At 41.6% G+C, this 18941-nt stretch overlaps 3 protein-coding genes across 3 annotated transcripts; all 3 read right to left on the bottom strand.

Moving 5' to 3' along the window:
• Window positions 1–1736: 1736 nt before the first annotated feature.
• LOC124656843 (GDSL esterase/lipase At1g20120-like) lies at window positions 1737–3952 on the bottom strand. The gene is made up of 5 exons (XM_047195514.1): window positions 3709–3952; window positions 3299–3429; window positions 2962–3195; window positions 2276–2528; window positions 1737–1924 (listed from the first exon to the last, which is right to left on the bottom strand). The coding sequence occupies exons 1-5, from the start codon at window positions 3950–3952 to the stop codon at window positions 1737–1739; spliced, it is 1050 nt and encodes a 349-aa protein (XP_047051470.1).
• A 1865-nt stretch (window positions 3953–5817) lies between these two features.
• LOC124656832 (GDSL esterase/lipase At1g20120-like) lies at window positions 5818–8460 on the bottom strand. The gene is made up of 7 exons (XM_047195505.1): window positions 8452–8460; window positions 8288–8299; window positions 8043–8169; window positions 7326–7458; window positions 6969–7203; window positions 6333–6585; window positions 5818–6005 (listed from the first exon to the last, which is right to left on the bottom strand). Exons 1-7 carry the CDS (start codon window positions 8458–8460, stop codon window positions 5818–5820), a joined length of 957 nt encoding a protein of 318 aa, XP_047051461.1.
• Window positions 8461–8810: 350 nt separating this feature from the next.
• Window positions 8811–18336, bottom strand: LOC124656821 (GDSL esterase/lipase EXL1-like). Its single transcript, XM_047195499.1, has 6 exons — window positions 18177–18336; window positions 12419–12817; window positions 10332–10462; window positions 9976–10212; window positions 9324–9576; window positions 8811–8998 (listed from the first exon to the last, which is right to left on the bottom strand). Exons 1-6 carry the CDS (start codon window positions 18334–18336, stop codon window positions 8811–8813), a joined length of 1368 nt encoding a protein of 455 aa, XP_047051455.1.
• Between the last annotated feature and the right edge of the window lie 605 nt (window positions 18337–18941).

Raw genomic sequence — 18941 nt, 5'->3', positions numbered from 1 at the left:
TTTTTCGAGGTTGACGGGGGGGGGGGAAACCCCACCGTTTGTTTTTATTATCTCGAATGGCCAAGCAGCCGGTCAATGAATACAAGGAGGGAGTTACGAGGGGAGAGAGAACAGAGAACAAATCACGCTGCGGCCGGCATATAAGCCCGCGGCGTGTCTAGGTCTCCTCGGTCTGTGGGCGGTAGGCGATGCCGCCAAAGCAGAAGGTCGTCGCAAGCTCGGAGCAACGTGGAGGTCGGGGTCGAGGGTCTCCCGTTGAAGACAAGATCATTCCGGCTTTTCCAAATGGCCCGAGAGAGTTGTCGCCACTCCCATATGCCAAGCGGAGACCGAGATCCGGAGGGGAACGGATGTCCCGGATGGAGAACAGCCCGTCCGGGATTGGGGCTTCCGGACGGGTCCCGGATCGACGCGGCCGGGCAGCGGTCGAAAACAGGTGCCTCCCAGTCTCAGCGACGGGGCAGGAGGCACAAATCTCAGAGGGCGCACAGTGCTTGTGGAAGAGGTTAGCACGGGTGCTCAGGCGGTCGATGTCGAGGAGGTACGAAAAAATCTTCAGCTTGGACGGGAGGCGAAGAGCCCAAGCAGTGCACGCCGACTCGTCTCTGGGGCGCGCGGGGAGAGCATCCTATATGCCTCCCTCGAGCGAGCGGGGGCCGAGGCAGAGTCGATGACGCGGTCGTCGGGGAGGTGGGTGAGGCGGATGTCGTCGATGATCTGGCGGAGCTGGAGGAGCTCGGCGTCCGCAGCAGAAGTGAGTCGGGGCTGCAGGTCCAGGCCCCGAGTAACCACGGTCGCCACCGTGGTGTGCAGGCGGGTGCAGTGGGAGAAGAGGGCGGGGAAGCGCTCAGCTAGAGGGCTGCCCGGCAGCCATTTGTCCATCCAGAAGGACGTGGATCGCCCATCCTGAAGCCCGACACGGGTGATCGTGCGGTATAGGGGAAGGCACTCGCGGACGATCTAATTCCTGTTTTCGGTTCCATTTTACGGGTTCCATTCCGCGCGTTCGTCAGAACCCGCGTTTTCGGTGAACTGAACTCCCGGTTTTCGGGTTTCGTTATTTGGGTCGATGCTCTGATTGGGGTGCAAGTAATGGACCTGGAGTAGCTTGCCATGGGAAGGACCACATGATCCACATCATGACTTTCTGCTGTGTACGCGTCACTGAGGCACTGTATCCTCTGTAATCAGGCAAAACACAATTTGAACAGTCTTGTAGTCCCTAAACTGGCTAATGTCTCCATGTAAAGACGTACTGTATACCTGTGTACTCCCGAATAGGAGTATATGTTACAGAGGAAAAATGTGCAACAGCGACAATGTCAAGTCGCAAGTAATTCAGCGGTTTGAAGAATATAAAAAGAGGGCGAAACCCAAAGCAGATGTCATACCGGGTAGCATAGGTATAGATAAATAAATGTTTCAACAAAATCATGCTCTCTAATCCCTTTCTTTTGAAGCTCATAGCAAAATGTAAGGATTCACATCAGCAGTTCAGCACATCCCAAATTTATATACCAAGAAACAAGTTTCACTCAATAAGGACAAGTTTCAGATATGTTTTGCTCACTGCTAGCATATAACCCATTCTGAGAAAAGAAAACTTTCACCCGCTATAGAAATTCCATGCATGGTAGTAAAACAGTTCTAAAAGCGGCAACGAGCACCAATTCTCAGATCAATTGCAGTTTGCAACAATGTTTGTTCAGGCTTTAGTGGAAAGAACGGAAGTTCCTTCAAATTAGGTACTGCAGACTTTGCTGGAAGATCTTATCAACCACAATGTTGTAGGCCTTTTCCGTAGGATGAAAGCTGTCCCAGAAAATATAATCGTAGACATTTGGACATGCGGGTTGGTATTGGATGAATATTGCTGCATTTAGCACTGTGCTGCCACAACATCCTTCAGTTACCTCCTTGAAACCTGTCAAATGAGAAGTTTCACAGCATTCAATATTAAAGTGGCATGGCACATGTGTATTAGCACATAATCCAAAAGTAGAAGATACAAACTACTTTAAATATTTCATACATACCACCTCTGTGCCAATGAATAAGGCTTATATTTAAGTCAAATTGCTAAAGTTTAACCAGGTTTTTAGAAAAAAATCATTGACATGTACAATCCACTCACTTCTTCCTGTTACTAAAGTTCGTCTAAGTTTTTGTAAGCATACGACAATAAGAGGTTAATAATGTGCTGATAATTATCTGTTAATATGGTTTTATTGCATCTACTCAACATATATAAGGGTTGAGGGCATAATATACTCACCATAATGGCCATGTCGTTTAATGAGATCAAGCACATTGTAGTATATATCTCCATAAGCAAACCTTGAGTCTTGGATATGCCTTTCTGCATTAAGTCGATCAATTTCCTTTGCTATTTTAGAATTGAATAGTTCTGCTGCTTGATTCCGCAATGGATCACATTCTCTTGATCCATGTTTTCTTTGTGAAGGAACACATCCAATTGGTGGAATGCCAATGAATCCAATCTTCTTTGCACCCATCTCATTTAATTTCTGTAAAGAAAAATGTATGTATTGAAGTCCATTAGATACATATGAACTGGTGGAATTCCAATTAATAAGAAGTATATGAAGAAGGAAAGTAAACGTAAATGAGAGTAAATTATTATGATTTACTTGATAGTTATAAAAATTCCTCGGCTAAACTCTTTCAGAGAAGTCAATGCTATGCAAAAAGCCAATGATGTACTAGTAAATTTGAAGACACATAAACTATATTTGTCATGAACCTAAAGGGAAACTACAGATACACTAAGGAAGTAATGGTTCATAAGGTATGAGTATAATGGAAATATCTGAAACTTGAAATGTTTGAAGATTAGAAGAATCAAGTTATCTGAAGAGAATGAGGGTCAACCGAGGTTTAATAGAACACCTACAACTCAAAAGTTTCCTAAAGGCTGAGAGTTTGGATTATAACACTTACCACAGTAAAATTAACCGCCGATGAGACGAGAAATTCAACGTAGGAAGGAAGGTCATATTGATGCCGCCTCAAAGGAAATGTAAAATAATTATTTACAAGGTCATTGCCCCCCATGACAGTAAAGTAAACCCCTTTTGAGACGACACGTGTCATCTCCTCCTCTCCGACCAACTCCTTGAGTTTCTCCTTATAATCAAGAAACGATTCAAGTTGCCCGGTACTGGTTGTAGCAGTCTGAAGCATAAGAAATCAGTATGCAGGAATCCTCACAGCGGGCTTAGTTTCAAGTGAAAATCAAAAGAAATATATTTCAGGAAGGCTAATATGGATTTCTTACCGCAGGCACCGAAGTGAAGGGGTCATATCCACTGCCTCCAGAGGCAAATGCGACACCAGTGAGTAGGTCAGTTAGTTCAAGATCATTTCCAACATATGGAGGCAACAACTCCTTAACTCCAAACCTAGAAGCTGCTCAATCAAGTAGAATAAACTTCAATGGAGGTGCATGTTAATACAATTTTTTTTTCGAACAAGGTTAGGGTGGCGAGCACCCTAATTTTCATTCAACTCATAGTGCAAGACATAGGAGAACATGGACACCATATTACAATAAAAAGTTGGTGAAAGACCGTGCTTGAACTTTTGGAGGTAAGAACAAAAAACTTCGTGAAGATCATGTTAAAACTTGGTGAAAAAAACGTTCGAGGTTTATGATGTTGAGTCTAGTAACATAAAAACATAGCATACCTAGCATGTCTCCAGGGACCTTGCCGTTGGAGAACCTCCCGGTGGCCTTCCCGCCGGGGAAGTCCTGGCCATACGGCGGGAAGTTGGCCTTGGCCTCAGTGATGCGGTGGTTGTTGTTGCCGGGATCAACCATGGAGTCGCCGAACATGAAGACGGCCGAGATCTTACCTTTGCCCGTGCCTGCTCCATTGGCGAAAGGCAGAAGCACTGTGAGTAGCATGCACATGAGCGCTTGACCAGGCATTGCTTTGCTTTGTACTACACTAATACTCCACTAGATTTCTGCTTTGTGTCATTGTGTGTGTGTGTGTTTATCAGCGCCTGACGCAGGATGGAACATAACGCGGGAGATGCCTTTTTATACTAGCCAAATTCAGCGCGTACGGTTGGTTGGAAGTTGCATGCATTAAGTAATTTCATCCTTTTTCCTGTAGCATACGGAAGCAGGCTAATAGTCCCAATTTGCTCCGTCGATCAATGGGTGACTCGTGCCCACCGAATATAGAGCACTTGCGGTATCGACCCATGCTGCGGCTTCATGGCTGCAGCGCCGGCTACTGCCGCTCGGCTGCCGGACGGTGTTATCCTCTTTCTCCTCCCCTGTAGGCTGTAGTGGAGAGAATGATCCAGCGCTGGACCCTGTAGCATATTCATCGCCATGCCGAATTGCCGATTACTTTACCCTAGGTGACGACTGACCAAGTCCATAAAACTTGCCCCATTCCCCATCTGGGCTCCTACAAAGCAACAAGTGAAGAAAAACAGAAACCAGCAAAGCAACAAGTGACAATTCTCTGGTAGGGCTTGCTGTGCAAGTGCAAATGCTGCAGCTCGTTGGGCTGGCCCGAGAGCCTAGGGCTGGCTATGCATCCGTGGGCTGAAAATTTGGATCCTAAAAGAAAACTTAAACATGGACCAACTAAGATTATACAACAAATATGCTACCTCCTTTTATTCCCTCAAAAAAAAAATAATAGAATACTAGCTACCCCCCTTTCGAAATAACAGAAGTTAGATCTGTCCTGCAGTTCATCGGTAGATTTTCTAGGTTTGAGTTCGTGGGGGGAGGAATCTTTTGTTCTTTTAAAAAACGGTTAACACAAGAACTCTGTGAAGAAAGACATATGCAATGACGCACCGTAGGGAAAGAAACAGAGACGGTAACATCGGGTATCAAGTGAATGACTGTCGAATCATGGCCGAAAGTACACGAATGACTGTCGGTCATAAGAGTAGCTATTGTTAAAACAAATGTTCGATGGTTTAGTAACTCTAGGTAAATAGTACGATCCCAGTAGAGTTGGCGCCTCCGCCTACCTCGACGCACGTTAATCTAGGCCACAGTGCAGGTTTTGGTTTACATCAACTAGCTGCTAGGCGACCGTGGGCTGGAAAATTTGGAAATGTATTGGGATAACGAAAATGCTATTGGAGTCTAATGCGAACCGACAAACCATAAAGTGAACATGCTAAATAAACAAATCAACAACGATCGATCTTACGTATCATACCTAGGGTTGCAAAGTGGCGTCCACAAACAACTATCCCACATCTCGCAAACAAAAAACTAGAGCAAATAGAGGTAGGGATTGGAGGAGATTTAAAGCAGAAGTATTGCAAATAGCTAACCCACATTCTGCCCCGCTTGACAGCCTAGTCATACCTATATCCTGGCAGATGCGGCAACACTGTATGACATCTAAACAGCTAGATCCAAAAAAAAAAAAAAGACACGACTAGAATTGATTAAACCAAAGCTAGCAGCTTTCATTCCCATACAATCTCATCATTTTCGTACATAACATCACACACATCGTACTATAATAATCATAGTAGTAAGATAAACCTCTGTAAGCTGTCAACATCCACACTAACTGATAACAAATTCGTGATCTAGCAATAGTTCCTCGACACTTGATTTCCCTGAAGAATCAATAAGCACAACACTTTCGTACATGTTTGACAAACCATGGCCTTTTCAAAAGGACCAAATAATCGTTTTAGACATAAACATGAATGACCAAATCATCAAAGAGCATGTGACTACTCACTATCAAACCTTGCAATTCTAATAATATTTCTTCATATGCCCGTAGAGACAGAATTTCTTTACATCAGGTCCTGTAAATTTTGCTGAAAGAGTTTATCAACAACAATGTTGTAGGCCTCTTCAGTAGGATGGAAGCTGTCCCAGAAAATATAATCATGAACATTTGGACATGCAGGACGATTTTTAATGAATATTGCTACATCTAGCATTGTACTGCCACAACATCCTTCGGCGACCTTGGTGAAACCTATATACATGAAATTATGCCAATATTCAGTACTAAATTGTGATGATGACAACATCTTAATTAGCACATGTTCCTTAACACTATAAAAACCCATATTACTAAATAAAATATAAAACAAATGTAAAAATTGGTATACAATATATAATTTTTTTAGGAAGCTCTTGCGATGTTGCATTACCTTGTATACAGTTTTGTAAGATTACGACATTTAAGATGCTAACATGTATGGCTTTTTCCCCTGTTAATATGGTTTTGTTGCAGCACTACTTTGCAGTAATAATTTATGGAAAACTATAAATAGTAACTAAGGATAAAGTGAGCACTCACCATAGTAATTAGGTCGCTGAATGAGATCAAGTAAATTATTGTACATATCAAGATAAGCAAACTTTGAGCCTAGAACAATTTGTTCTGCATTTAGCCGAAGGATTTCCTTTGTGATTTCAGAGTTGAATAATTGCGCTGCTTGATTCCTCACTGGCTCACATTCTGTTGATCCAAGCTCTCTTTGTGAAGGAGAACATCCAACTGGTGGAATGCCAATGAACCCAATTCTCTTTGCACCCATCTCATTTAATTTCTGTACATAAGAGTAAGACCAATACTAAGTTTCTCTACATATATGAAATTAGAAAATATAGGAATAACACATATCAAAGTAGGAGATTTTTTGTTATTTGTGGTACCATAATAATTACATTACATGCCTATATATACATGCTGAAGTTCTCCATAGAGGTAGTTGCTATACAAACTCTAGAAATTTAATAAATTTTACTACATGTAGTGCGTTAGGAAAGTAATGGCGGTGTTGTTTGAATTTGAGGAAATATGTTAAACTTCACAGTTTTGAAGAATTTATGAACACCAACTTTCCAAAAAAGGGTGTCAAACAAGTTCTCCTAAAAAAATATGACGTCAAATATTTATTAACAAGTTCTAAGTCTTGATTATAATTCTTACCAATGTAAAGTTGACGGCTGAAGAAACAAGAAATCTTATGTACGAAGGAAGGTCATATTGATAGCGCCTCATAGAAATTTGTGAGAAATAATTATTTGTGAAGTCATTTGCCCCATAGACCGTGAAGTATATGCCTTCAGATATAACACGTGTCATCTCCTGTTCACCGACTAAAGCTTTTAGCCTCTCCTTATAGTCATGGAATAACTCCAGCTGTCCAGTACTCGATGTAGCACCGTGAAGGGCATTAAATTAGTGTTCACAAATTGTCATAACAATTTTATAGTTTTACGTGAAACAAAAACGAAATATATTCCAAGAGAACTATATTGTGAGATGCATGTGCTCTATTTAGTTACCGTGAGTACTGAAGTTAAAGGATCGTATCCACTGCCACCTGAGGCAAAGGCAACACCAATGCGTAGGTCACCTAGCTCAAGATCCTCTCTGATGTATGGTTTCAATAGTTCCTTAACTCCCAACCTGGAAGCTACTCGATGAAGAAATACAATATCAATAAGTTTTCGCGCTGTGTAACACTAGAATGATGATGTATAGACTATATTCTTCATGACAATAAAGCTGAGTTTCAAAGGATTTGTGTAGGATTGAAATCCTATGAAAAATTTCCTTCAGAACTCGTTTGATTCATATGATCATGTTCCATAGTAAATAATACGATACAAATCTTGTAGAGTAAATTTTGTAGGAAAAAACATTAGGTTAGACCTCATGAAAAACAATCTACTTCCTCCAAGCAGAAAACGACCAAGCATACGTTTACCATGCCTAGTTTAAGGCACGCCACAATCTTCTAGATGTGTGTTTGGTTTAATCAAAGGCTTCCCATATTTTTGCCGGACGTAAACTCAACGGTTTGCAAAAGTTATTTAGAAGTGTGGTGCTGGTTTCTTGGCTACACTGTTGTGTCAACTCAACCCACACTTCATTTGAACTTAATTAGGTGTGCAAAAATTAGCCTCCAAGACCAACATACACATATCAGTGTAACCAGAAAAAACATACCCATATAGCTGTTGTGATCATTTGGTGTACCCGCCGACCGGTCCGTACCTATTATGTCCCTAGGGGCCTTGCCGTTGGAGAACCTCCTGGTGGCATTCTCGTCGGGGAATTCCTGGCTGTAGGGTGGGAAGTTGGCCTTGGCCGCCGCAATCCACTCATTGTTTTTGTCGTATGGCTATTTGGAAATGTAATGGGAGAACAAAAATTCCATTTGGAGTCTAATGCGTGCCAACAACCAACGAAGCGAATACGCCAAATAACCGACAATGATCGATCTTACATGTCATACCTACCTCTGGCGGATGCTGCAACAGTATATGACATCTGATCAGCTAGATCCAAAACATGACATGAATAGAATTAATTAGGTCAAACTAAGCAGCTTCATTCCTATATGAGCACATCATTTTTTACATAAGATAGAGCCCATCAACACTAGAATAATCATCAGCACTACAATAGCCATTAGGGTATTACGTTGTTGCAGATGCTGAGTGTAATTGGTATCTTCTGATATTAATATATTTCCTTTATCGAAAAAAGTAAGATAAGTTCTCAACATCCACACCAACTGAGAACAAATTCCTTATCTTCCAACAGTTTCGATGCCACTTGATTTCCCCAGAAGAGTCAATAAACACAACACTTTCGTATATGTTTAACAAACTCTGACCTTCTCAAAAGAACAAAATAATCACTCCTTGTAGAAATATACATGCATGCTCAAAATAATCAATGCGCACATGAGTACTCTCTATCAAATCTAATTGCAATTCTAATAATATTTGTTCATATGTCGGTACAGAGTGGATTTCTTCACAGTAGGTCCTGTAAATTTTGCTGAAAGAGTTTATCAACTACAATATTGTAGGCCTTTTCGGTAGGATGGAAGCTGTCCCAGAAAATATAATCTTGAACATTTGGACATGCAGGATGATTTTCAATGAATATTGCTGCATTTAGTACTGTACTGCCACAACAACCCTCAGCAGCCTCGTTGAAACCTATATAGAGGAAAGTTTGGCAATGTTCAGTACTAAATTGTGACAATGACAACATCTTCATTATAACATTTTCCTTAGCACTGTAGAACAACACATATCACTCAATAAATTACAAAAAAATATAAATATTTGTATACAACATATTAGTCTACCACACAGCTCTTGCATTGTTGCATTAACTTGTATATATTTTCGTAAGGATAGAAAATTTGAGATGTTAATATGTAAGCTTTTTAATTTTAATATGGTTTTGCTGCAGTAGTACTCTGCAGTAACAATTCATGGAACACTCTAAATAGTAACTAAGGATAAAGTGAGCACTCACCATAATAATTAGGTCGCTGAATGAGATCAAGCAAATTATAGTATATATCAAGATAAGCAAACTTTGAGCCTGGAACAGTTTGTTCTGCATTTAGCCGATGGATTTCCTTTGTGATTTCAGAGTTGAATAATTGTGCCGCTTGATTCCTCAATGGCTCACATTCTCTTGATCCAAGCTCTTTTTGTGAAGGACAACATCCAATTGGTGGGATGCCAATGAACCCAATTCTCTTTGCACCCATCTCATTTAATTTCTGTAAATAAGAGTAAGACCAATACTAAATTTCTCTACATATATGGAAATAGAAAATACAGGAATAACACATATCAAAGTAGGAGATTGTTAGTTGTTTTCAGCAGAAATTGTTAGTTATTTATAGTACCATGATAAATTTCATTACATGCCTATTTATATGCTGAAGTTGTCCATAGAGGTAGATGCTATAGAAACTTTAGAAATTTAATTTATTTGTAAAGCACTAGGAAACTAATTGTGTTATTGTTTGAATTGAGGAAATATGTGTTAAACTACACAGTTTTGAAGAATTAATGAACACAAGTACTTTCACAAAAAGTGTGTCAAACAAGTTCTCCTAAAAAATATGATGTAAATTATTTACTAACAAGTTTCGAGTCTTGATAATAACTCTTACCATTGTAAAGTTGACGGCCGAAGAAACAATAAATCTTACATATGTAGGAAGGTCATATTGATGGCGCCTCAAGGGAATTATTGAGAAATAATTATTTGCGAGGTCATTTGCCCCATTGACGGTGAAGTATATGCCTTCAGAGATAACACGTGTTGTCTCCTCTTCACCGACTAAAGCTTTTAACCTCTCCTTGTAGTCATGGAATAACTCAAGCTGTCCGGTACTCGATGTAGCAGTCTGTAGGGCAATAAATTAGTGTTCATGAATTCTCTTAACAATCTTATAGTTTCATGTGAAAAAACGATGCATATTCCATGAAAACGATATTGTGAGATGCATGTGCAATATTTAGTCACCGTGAGTATTGAAGTTAAAGGATCATATCCACTGCCCCCTGAGGCAAAGACAACACCAGTGCGTAGGTCACCTAGCTCAAGATCCTCTCCGATGTAAGGTGGCAATAGTTCCTTCACTCCTAACCTGGAAGCTGTCGATGAAAAAATACAACATCGATAAGTTTTCGCTCTGTGCAACACTAGAATGATGATGTATAGACTATATTCCTCAAGACATTGAGGGCTCCTTTGATTCATAAGAGTTTCAAACGGTTTGTGTAGGATCGAAATCCTATGGAATTTTTTTTGGAAGTTGTTTGATTCATATGATGATATTCCACAGAAAATAGTTCCATAGTAAAAAAAAAGTCTAAATGTTTTTGGAATCAAAGATGATAAAGTCTTATACTCATATAAAAATATTCGCCATGGAATGCCTTCATTGTTTCCTGGGTCAGAGAAACTGACTTGAAATTAATGGCCATTTATAAGTACCATTCACGCTATATCCGTCCTAAATTTATATATATATTTTTTGCCTTGAAGTCAATGGAAATCATTTCTTGGCCAGGCATTTTTATAAGAGTAAAATATTTGATCATCTTTTATTTCCAAAAAAAATCAGAACTTTTTGAACTCTATTTGAAATTACTAAAAAAAATGTGCATATAGGGTGCGCTGGCACCCAAGATCCAAAAATTCCAGTCTGAGGTTAGGCATGCTAACTGCCATTCAGTAAGCAACTCTTGTGTTCCATATATATTTGATTTCCATTTTTTGAGGAACTATTGGATTTTGTTTTTGCATGTAAAATGCACAAAGTGTTTAGACTTGGGACGACGAATTAGTGTCTCCTGACCTGCATCAATTCTAGCCTAGACCAATGGCGATGACTTTTAAATATCTGGCGACGGTACAAAGTGCAAAAACATGAACATTAATCTACTTTTCGTCCAAGCAGAAAACGACCCAGCCTAAGTCTATCATGCCTAATTTAGCACGCCAAAATCTTCTAGATGTGTGTTTGGTCTAATCGATATCACCGGCTTCCCATATTATAGCCTCATGCAAACTCACCAGTTTGTACAAGTTTGTCAGAAGTGTGGTGCTGGTTTTGTTGCCAAACTGTGTGTTAACCTACACTTCACTTAACCTTAATTAGGAGTGCCAAAGTGAGTGTAGACTTTTGGCTCCTGGTCACCAGTACACCCGGTGCACAAATTTTATTTGAAAAAAATCGTGCACCACACTTCCAATCAAAACAATCACGCATGAAGATTTCAATATTCATAGCAATCAGACGAAGTTTCAAAAGATATTGCTGATACGTGCATGAGTAACAAGTGGAGGTCAAAAATGAAAATTTAAAACTGTAGAACGTGGCCACACTTCTTATTTTTTACAAGTCGCACTAACTAGAATTATTCTATGCAAATCTATACCCAAAATAACATTTAAACTACTATGTTTTTTTGTGTGATTTCTTTTGAAACATGTATAAATTTTATTTTCTGGCACCAGGAGCACTGGTGCCCAAAATCCAAAGTGGTTTTTCGTGCCAACGTTAGCCTCTAACTAAACATGCACAATCCACTTAAAAAAACTAAACATGAAGATATCAGTATAAACAAAGAAAGCACCGCGAAGATCTTTTGGCACATGAGTTCCAGTGATCCCTATATGTTTTTTAAAATAAAAAAATATATTTATAAGTTTCAACAAATATAAAAAAAAATTACGGACTTCGTCAATGATAAGCATGCAAAATTATTTTATTACGGGCTACACAAAAGTAACAAAATATGATGTGGTTTGAAGATTTGAAGATGTGATACTTAGAGCCACGCTTTTGTCAATTTTGTATAGCTTAAAATACACATCTTTTTCAGTTGACAGTTTACACTTTTGTCGTATAAATACATCATTGGCTACATCATTATTTTCATATACTTTTATGAAATTCAGAAATATGATTTTTCAATTTTAAGAAAATGGATCATCGGTCTCTCTATATTAAATAATTCAAATACCATAAACGTGCTTGCACGCTAGATAGCAAAAAAATTAGCATAAAGAACAAATTTATTCCGCCGGCCGGTCCGTATTACCTATTATGTCCCCAGGTACCTTGCCATTGGAGAATCTCCCGGTTGCATTCCCGCCGGGGAAGTCCTGGCCGTAGGGCGGGAAGTCGGCCTTGGCCGCCGTGATCCGGTTGTTGTTGTTGCCGGGATCGACAATGGAGTCGCCGAACACGAAGACGGCCGAGACTTTGCTTTTAGCCGCGCCTGCTGCTGCACCATGGGCGTGTCGGAGAAGAAGCAGCAGGTTGACGAAGAGGAGCGCGAGGCTAATGTGGAGGCCTCGGTAGGAAGACGCCATTGGTGTGCTCTGCTCTATTCTCCACTGATGGTGCTCTGCATATACATGTATCGTTCCTATAGCGGGGGTCTTATAGCTGCGGGCGGTACGATCGAAGTGCAAACGCATGAGCAGAAATCCACTTCCTGCAATCAGAAAACGACCAAGCCTAAGTTTTACTATGCCTAATTTAGCAAGCCACATTCTTCTAGATGTGTGTTTGGTTTAATCACCGGCTTCCCATATTTTAGCCTCCTCAGCAGTTTGCAACGGTTTGTCAGGAGTGTGGTGCTGGTTTTCTTGGCCACACTACTGTGTCAACCACTCAACCCACACTTCACTTAACCTTAATTAGGTGTGCCAAAGACCCAACCTTACCCTCCAACTAAACAAGCACATATCTATATCTATACCTAATAATAAAGGGAGAAGTGTTTCCGCGGTTTGGTCCGTCAAGTTCCGTCGTCCCTTCGCTTTGTTTGTTAATTTTCGTACGTCGCCCTCAGTCCTGCCATCGCACGATTATAGAGGCAGGTTCCAATCCGTTTTGCTTTTGTTTCGTCGACGGGTGGACTCCGCTCCGTACTCCATCGCCAAACCATATTTATATACAGAAGAGCCACCGGAAATCAACGAGATCGAGACCCTGACGAAAGCTACTGAATACACCTGCGGACCATCGATCAACCGCATGTGCGCTCGATCCAGAAGCAATGGTTGTACGGGTGATCACGTCGAACTGCAGCTCACGGCCGCCGGTGATATGTGGGGTCCGTTGGTATGGATGGCCGCAGAGTTTGCTGGAATTCATCATGGAGAAGGATGTCTGACCTCAACGGCCCAAGAGAATGTGTTACCAGCTTGATCCGGCATCTGCATCATCGCCCTGGGCACCTTGAAGCTCGGCCAGACCTGACAAGGCGTAGGAGCTGGAGCGGCGGCCAACCTGAGCATTGCTTGGTTCATTGCGTCGTTCTCGGGATGTTCCTGCCCACTTTGGCAACGAGATCGGCGCCGACGTATGCGATGCTTCCACCATCCCTCTGGAACATCGCCATGGACGAGCCGTCGAGCCTGTAGCCCGTGATCTAATATACAGCACCAGGAGGCCCAATGACGACTGGGAGAACCCCATGACGGCGCCGGACCAGAACGCCGTGGGGAAGGCTGTTTTTCCCAAAGCCGGCTTGCACTATTTTCCCTTCGAGTACTAGCGTCTCGCACGGCTGGCTGGGCGTGCTGAACGACCTGCGGGTACTTGTTTTTTCGATAAAGGATGCTTTATTACTTTTGGTAAGCAATTACATCCAGCCTCTGCACAACCAGGGTGCACACAGCCGTTTATGAGTTTTTGTAGGACCAAAATTTATCCAGTATAAAAATAAAGCTAGGCGAAATACATATCGAAACGATAAAGCATATAACGCCTAAGGTGCGGGTGGGGCTTCAATCCGTAGACTATGCTGCCACCCATGTAGGGAAAAAGTATCCCTCGCCGTAGCCTCCAACCGTGTACAGACCTCCGTAAATAGGTCTCGGTTCTCCATGCGCTGAAGAGGTAACCACGAACGGAGAATACCTGTACATCTGTATATGACCTGCAACAAAGAACACTTCTTGTCATTAAAAATCTTGTCATTTCTACTTAGCCAAAGCGCCCAGATAACTGCTAGCGCCCCCACCCTAAGAAGCAACTTAAACCTTGAATCTATACCGTGAAGCCAATTGCCAAAGACATTGGCTACACTAGTCGGAGGGTACAAGGTAGACGCTACTTGGATGACAGACCAAATAGATCTCGCAAACTGACATTGGAAGAAGAGGTGTTTAATTGTTTCATCATGATGACAAAAAACACATCGCTTACTTCCTTGCCAATTCCGCTTAACAAGATTATCTTTGGTGAGGATGACACCTCGACGAAGATACCATCCGAATATTTTTATTTTTAGTGGTATCTTCATCTTCCAATTTTTTTTATTATTATCTACTGGTACATCAGAATGAAGTATAGCATTGTATAAAGATTTGACCGAGAAAGAACCATCTACATGTAAGTTCCACCTAAATTCATCAGGTTCCGGTGATAAATTAATATCCTCCAGCCTTTGAACTAAGGTATTCCACGCCAATAGCCTTTGTCCTAGCAAAACTCGTCTGAACGTCACATTCGGTGGAGAGGAAGCCATTACTGTAGCAATGGTATCTCCTTTGCGATGAACGATTCTATACAACGCAGGATACTGTTCGCTTAGGGGTGCATTGTCTAACCAAGCATCTTCCCAGAACCGTATCTGTGCTCCATTCTTAATTGAGAAAGTTCCATAGCGAAAAAGGTATTTTTTGTCGCCATTAGACCAGCCCAGAAGTGTGAATCCCCAGGTTTCCAAACCACTTGGGATAACGTCTGGGAGCCTATATACTTTCTCCGAAGAATAGTTTGCCAAATCCCATCCTCGGTAAGGAGCTTAAAGAGCCATTTACCCAGCAGAGCCGAATTCTTGACCTCTAGATCATGAACTCCAAGCCCGCCTTGATCTTTGGGACTACAAACTATACTCCATTTAACCAGTCGATACTTCCTTTTCTCGCTGTCCCCTTGCCAAAAGAATCTGGATCGATAATAATCGAGTTTGTGCAGAATTCCTTTTGGCAATAGGAAGAAAGATAACATATACAGTACCATATTTGTTAGTACCGAATTAATGAGTATCAATCTTCCTCCCAGGGACAGCAATTTACCTTTCCAGCTGCTAAGGCGTTTTTGTAATCTTTCTTCCACTATTTTCCATTCGGCAATCGTAAGCCTCCGATAATGGATCGGAATGCCCAAATAGCGAATAGGAAATTGGCCTTGCCCACAACCAAACAACTCTGTATAGAGAGCTGAATCATCTTGAGCATCACCGAAACAGAACAATTCACTTTTATGGAAATTGATTTTCAATCCCGACAAGCTGCTCAAACGCCACCAAAATTAATTTCAGGTTTTGAGCTTTATCGAGATCATGATCCATAAACAGAATTGTATCATCGGCATATTGAAGGATAGATAAACCACCATCAACAAGATGTGGAATCACTCCTTCAATCGACCATCGAGACTTGGCCCGCTCTATGAGTATCGCCGGCATATCCGCCACAATGTTGAATAACATAGGTGATAACGGATCCCCTTGGCGTAACCCTTTTCGTGTTTGGAAATAATGGCCGGTGTCATCATTAACCCGAATTGCCACACTACCTCCAAACACAAAATCATTTATTAAAGCGCGCCATTCAGGAGAAAAACCTTTCATCCTGAGTGTCTGTTGAAGAAAAGACCATTTGACCTTATCATAAGCCTTTTCAAAATCTAATTTTAAAATAACCCCATTTAATTTCTTAGAATGCATCTCATGTACCGTCTCATGCAAAACCGCCACCCCATCAAGGATGTTTCTCCCTTGCATGAAAGCAGTTTGTGATGGCCTAACGACATGATCTGCAACCGTATTAAGTCTAATGGTGGCCACTTTCGTGAAAATCTTGAAACTGACGTTTAAGAGGCAAATAGGTCTATATTGTTGAATCCTTTCTGCCTCATTAACCTTCGGTAACAAAATTACTTCACCAAAATTTAGACGAAATAGTTCTAGTTGTCCTGCGTGGAGATCACTGAACAAATCTAGAAGGTCCGATTTAATAGTATTCCAAAAGGTTTGATAAAACTCTGCTGGAAAACCATCTGGACCCGGTGCCTTATTACATTCCATCTGGAAAATTGCCTTCTGAACCTCATCCTCAGTGTAAGGAGCGGTTAGTAGGCCATTTTCTTCAATAGAAACTTGGGGTATGTCCTCTGTTAAGTCCTCGTTTAGAGAAAAAGAGCTTTCATCCGGAGGACCAAACAGACCTTTATAATAATTAGTAATGTAAGATTTGAGTTGCTCATGGCCTTCAATCAACCCTTCATCTTGATTAAGAGAATGAATACGTTTTTTCCGATGTCTCCCATTTGCTATGCCATGGAAAAATCGCGTATTAGAGTCTCCTTCCAAAATGAATTGGGCTTTGGAACGTTGATACCATTTGAGTTCCTCTTCGCGAAGGAGACTCGCCATCTGCGCATTAGATTGGTTCTTAAGTTCAATCTCATGCGTAGTTAGTGGTCCGACCTCCGCAAAAGCCTCTAACTCATCAATCACTTTTGATAAGCGAGCCTTTTCTTTTTTAAGGATACCAGCTGTATGGGCAGCCCAACCAGAGAGATGTTTGCGCATTGCACGCATCTTATTATTCCATCTCACTATTGGAGTGCTTCCACTAACCGGTCTCTCCCAAACCGTCTTAACCATCTCGTGGAACCCATCCCGATGTAGCCAGCCAAGTTCGAACTTAAAGGGCCGTTTACACATAGGACGGGGATTCCCAGTGGTTAGAAGGATCGGTGCATGGTCAGACAATTTTTCAATACGTTCTAGTGCGCGGACAGACACCATAGGGTATTTATCTTCCCATTCAGTATCCATCAACACGCGGTCTAGCTTTTCGTATGTGGGTTCAGGCAAGCTGTTGGCCCAAGTAAATTGTCGACCGGACATAAACACCTCTCTTAAGTCAAGGCTATCAATGACAGCATTGAACAAAAAAGGCCAGTGTTCAGCGAAAAGACCTTTACTTTTCTCATGAGGAAATCTTAGTAAATTAAAATCCCCTCCGATTAAAATCGGATAAGGATTGTCTTTAGTAAGATTTACCAACTCACGTAAAAAGTCAGCCTTAAAAGCATCTTGGGCAGCACCATACACAGCGACCAGACTCCAAATGAAGCCGTCCGCTTTATTCTGGATGTCAAGCTTAATGTGATACTCTCCATCAGAACTAGCTAGGACAGTCATGGTGTCTATGCGGACGCCAAGTAAAATACCCCCGGACCTACCGCGAGGCGGGCGAGAAAACCACTGAAAGTTAATCCCGCCTGATAAACGGTCGAGAAAACTCTGTGAGAAATTCCGCCTACCCGTCTCGGATATAGCAATAAAGTCTAAATCATAATCTCTACAACCAGCGGCAATGTGGGAATGTTTAGCCAAGTCGCCAAGACCTCTGCTATTCCGAAACATGCCATTCATTGAGAAACTATTTTAGATTTAGAATTCTTACCATATCTACGAGACTTCTTCCCAGCCGAAGACCTAGAACCTCGAGCTGATGCGCTTAGATCATAAATTGAACTAAGCTCTGAGTGTTCTAAGTCTACTTCTGAGACAGTACCAATAATAGCCGAGAGAAGCTGACCATCTAAGATGTCATCCTCTTCTTCATCGTCTATAAAGGATGTTTCAAGCCCAGTGGAGTCATTCGGAACAACCGTTAAACGGTCAAGCTCCTTCTGTCTCAACACATTAGCCGAAACCGAGATCTCATCAGGCCTACTACCCAACGAAACCCCAAGACTACACAAATTTGAAGAAATACGAGAATCTGAAAACGAAGTAAAAGACTTGGAAGATTGCTTAGTACCAGTCATGTCGAGGTTCTTCTCCGCCTTGCGTCGCATAGCTCTCTGCATGACGTCCTCATCCGTCACCCCCGAGCCGTCCTCCGCGAGCGCGTATCTCCCACTCCGCCTCACCGTCGGTTGAACGACAGGAGGAGGAACAGCGAGAGGAGGCTGCTGCATGGTGGAGGCCGGCATAGGAGAAGACGAACGCAGGTACTTGTGTATTGGGTGAAACACGTTCTTGATAAAGGGTGCATGTTTTTAGAGTTGCTGTGCAGTAGAACGAGTTCATGATGAAGGGTGCATGTTTTCAGAGTTGTTGTGCAGCAGTAAGCTGAAGATCAAGGGGAGCATCAGCAGGGCGCAGAAGTTCACGCCAGATGTCTTCCCCAAGCCCTTCAAGTTGTACAGTATAAGGTTCATATGGCCATCAGCTAATATAAGTGCAGTGTTCGTTGTGGTGATTATAGCCCGAGTGATCGTTCTTGGTGAGTTTTTTTCTAAACAGGTTTCTTGTTGAGTGTTTGTTTCAGAGTTCATTGTGTACCTAAACCACCACATAAACAACACAAGTTTCTGCATTCCAGAGAATGAATCCTATTCTGGGATGTGTATTTTACCGATAATAAGCTTTTTTCTGTTAGTGTAGTTGATTTTACCAAATCACTGTGGAAGAATCCAGAATCCAGGATATTCCCCAAGTATCCGCAGAAGATGACTAACCTTTTATACTGCTATAAAGATGATAAGTTTCATCTACGTTCTGATGAGTAGTATGCAATTTG

Source organism: Lolium rigidum, chromosome 1 (assembly GCF_022539505.1).
Source record: "Lolium rigidum isolate FL_2022 chromosome 1, APGP_CSIRO_Lrig_0.1, whole genome shotgun sequence".
NCBI lineage: Eukaryota > Viridiplantae > Streptophyta > Magnoliopsida > Poales > Poaceae > Lolium > Lolium rigidum.
Note: the sequence above shows the minus strand (reverse complement) of the source record. Positions and strands in the feature narration are given on the sequence as shown.

Excerpts from the sequence above, each read along its gene's own strand:
- LOC124656832 (XM_047195505.1), bottom strand. Across the intron at positions 7,204-7,325 it reads TTAACTTCAGTACTCACGGT|TGCTACATCGAGTACTGGAC; the intron begins AACTAAATAGAG and ends TGCCCTTCACGG. Across the intron at positions 6,586-6,968 it reads CAGCCGTCAACTTTACATTG|AAATTAAATGAGATGGGTGC; the intron begins GTAAGAATTATA and ends TCTTATGTACAG.
- LOC124656843 (XM_047195514.1), bottom strand. The coding sequence starts at position 3,952 with ATGCCTGGTCAAGCGCTCATGTGCATGCTACTCACAGTGCTTCTGCCT. Across the intron at positions 3,430-3,708 it reads GGTCCCTGGAGACATGCTAG|CTTCTAGGTTTGGAGTTAAG; the intron begins GTATGCTATGTT and ends TTGATTGAGCAG. Across the intron at positions 2,529-2,961 it reads CGGCGGTTAATTTTACTGTG|AAATTAAATGAGATGGGTGC; the intron begins GTAAGTGTTATA and ends TTTTCTTTACAG.
- LOC124656821 (XM_047195499.1), bottom strand. The coding sequence starts at position 18,336 with ATGCAGCAGCCTCCTCTCGCTGTTCCTCCTCCTGTCGTTCAACCGACG. Across the intron at positions 10,213-10,331 it reads CTTTAACTTCAATACTCACG|ACTGCTACATCGAGTACCGG; the intron begins GTGACTAAATAT and ends ATTGCCCTACAG. Across the intron at positions 8,999-9,323 it reads TCAGCGACCTAATTATTATG|GTTTCAACGAGGCTGCTGAG; the intron begins GTGAGTGCTCAC and ends TCCTCTATATAG.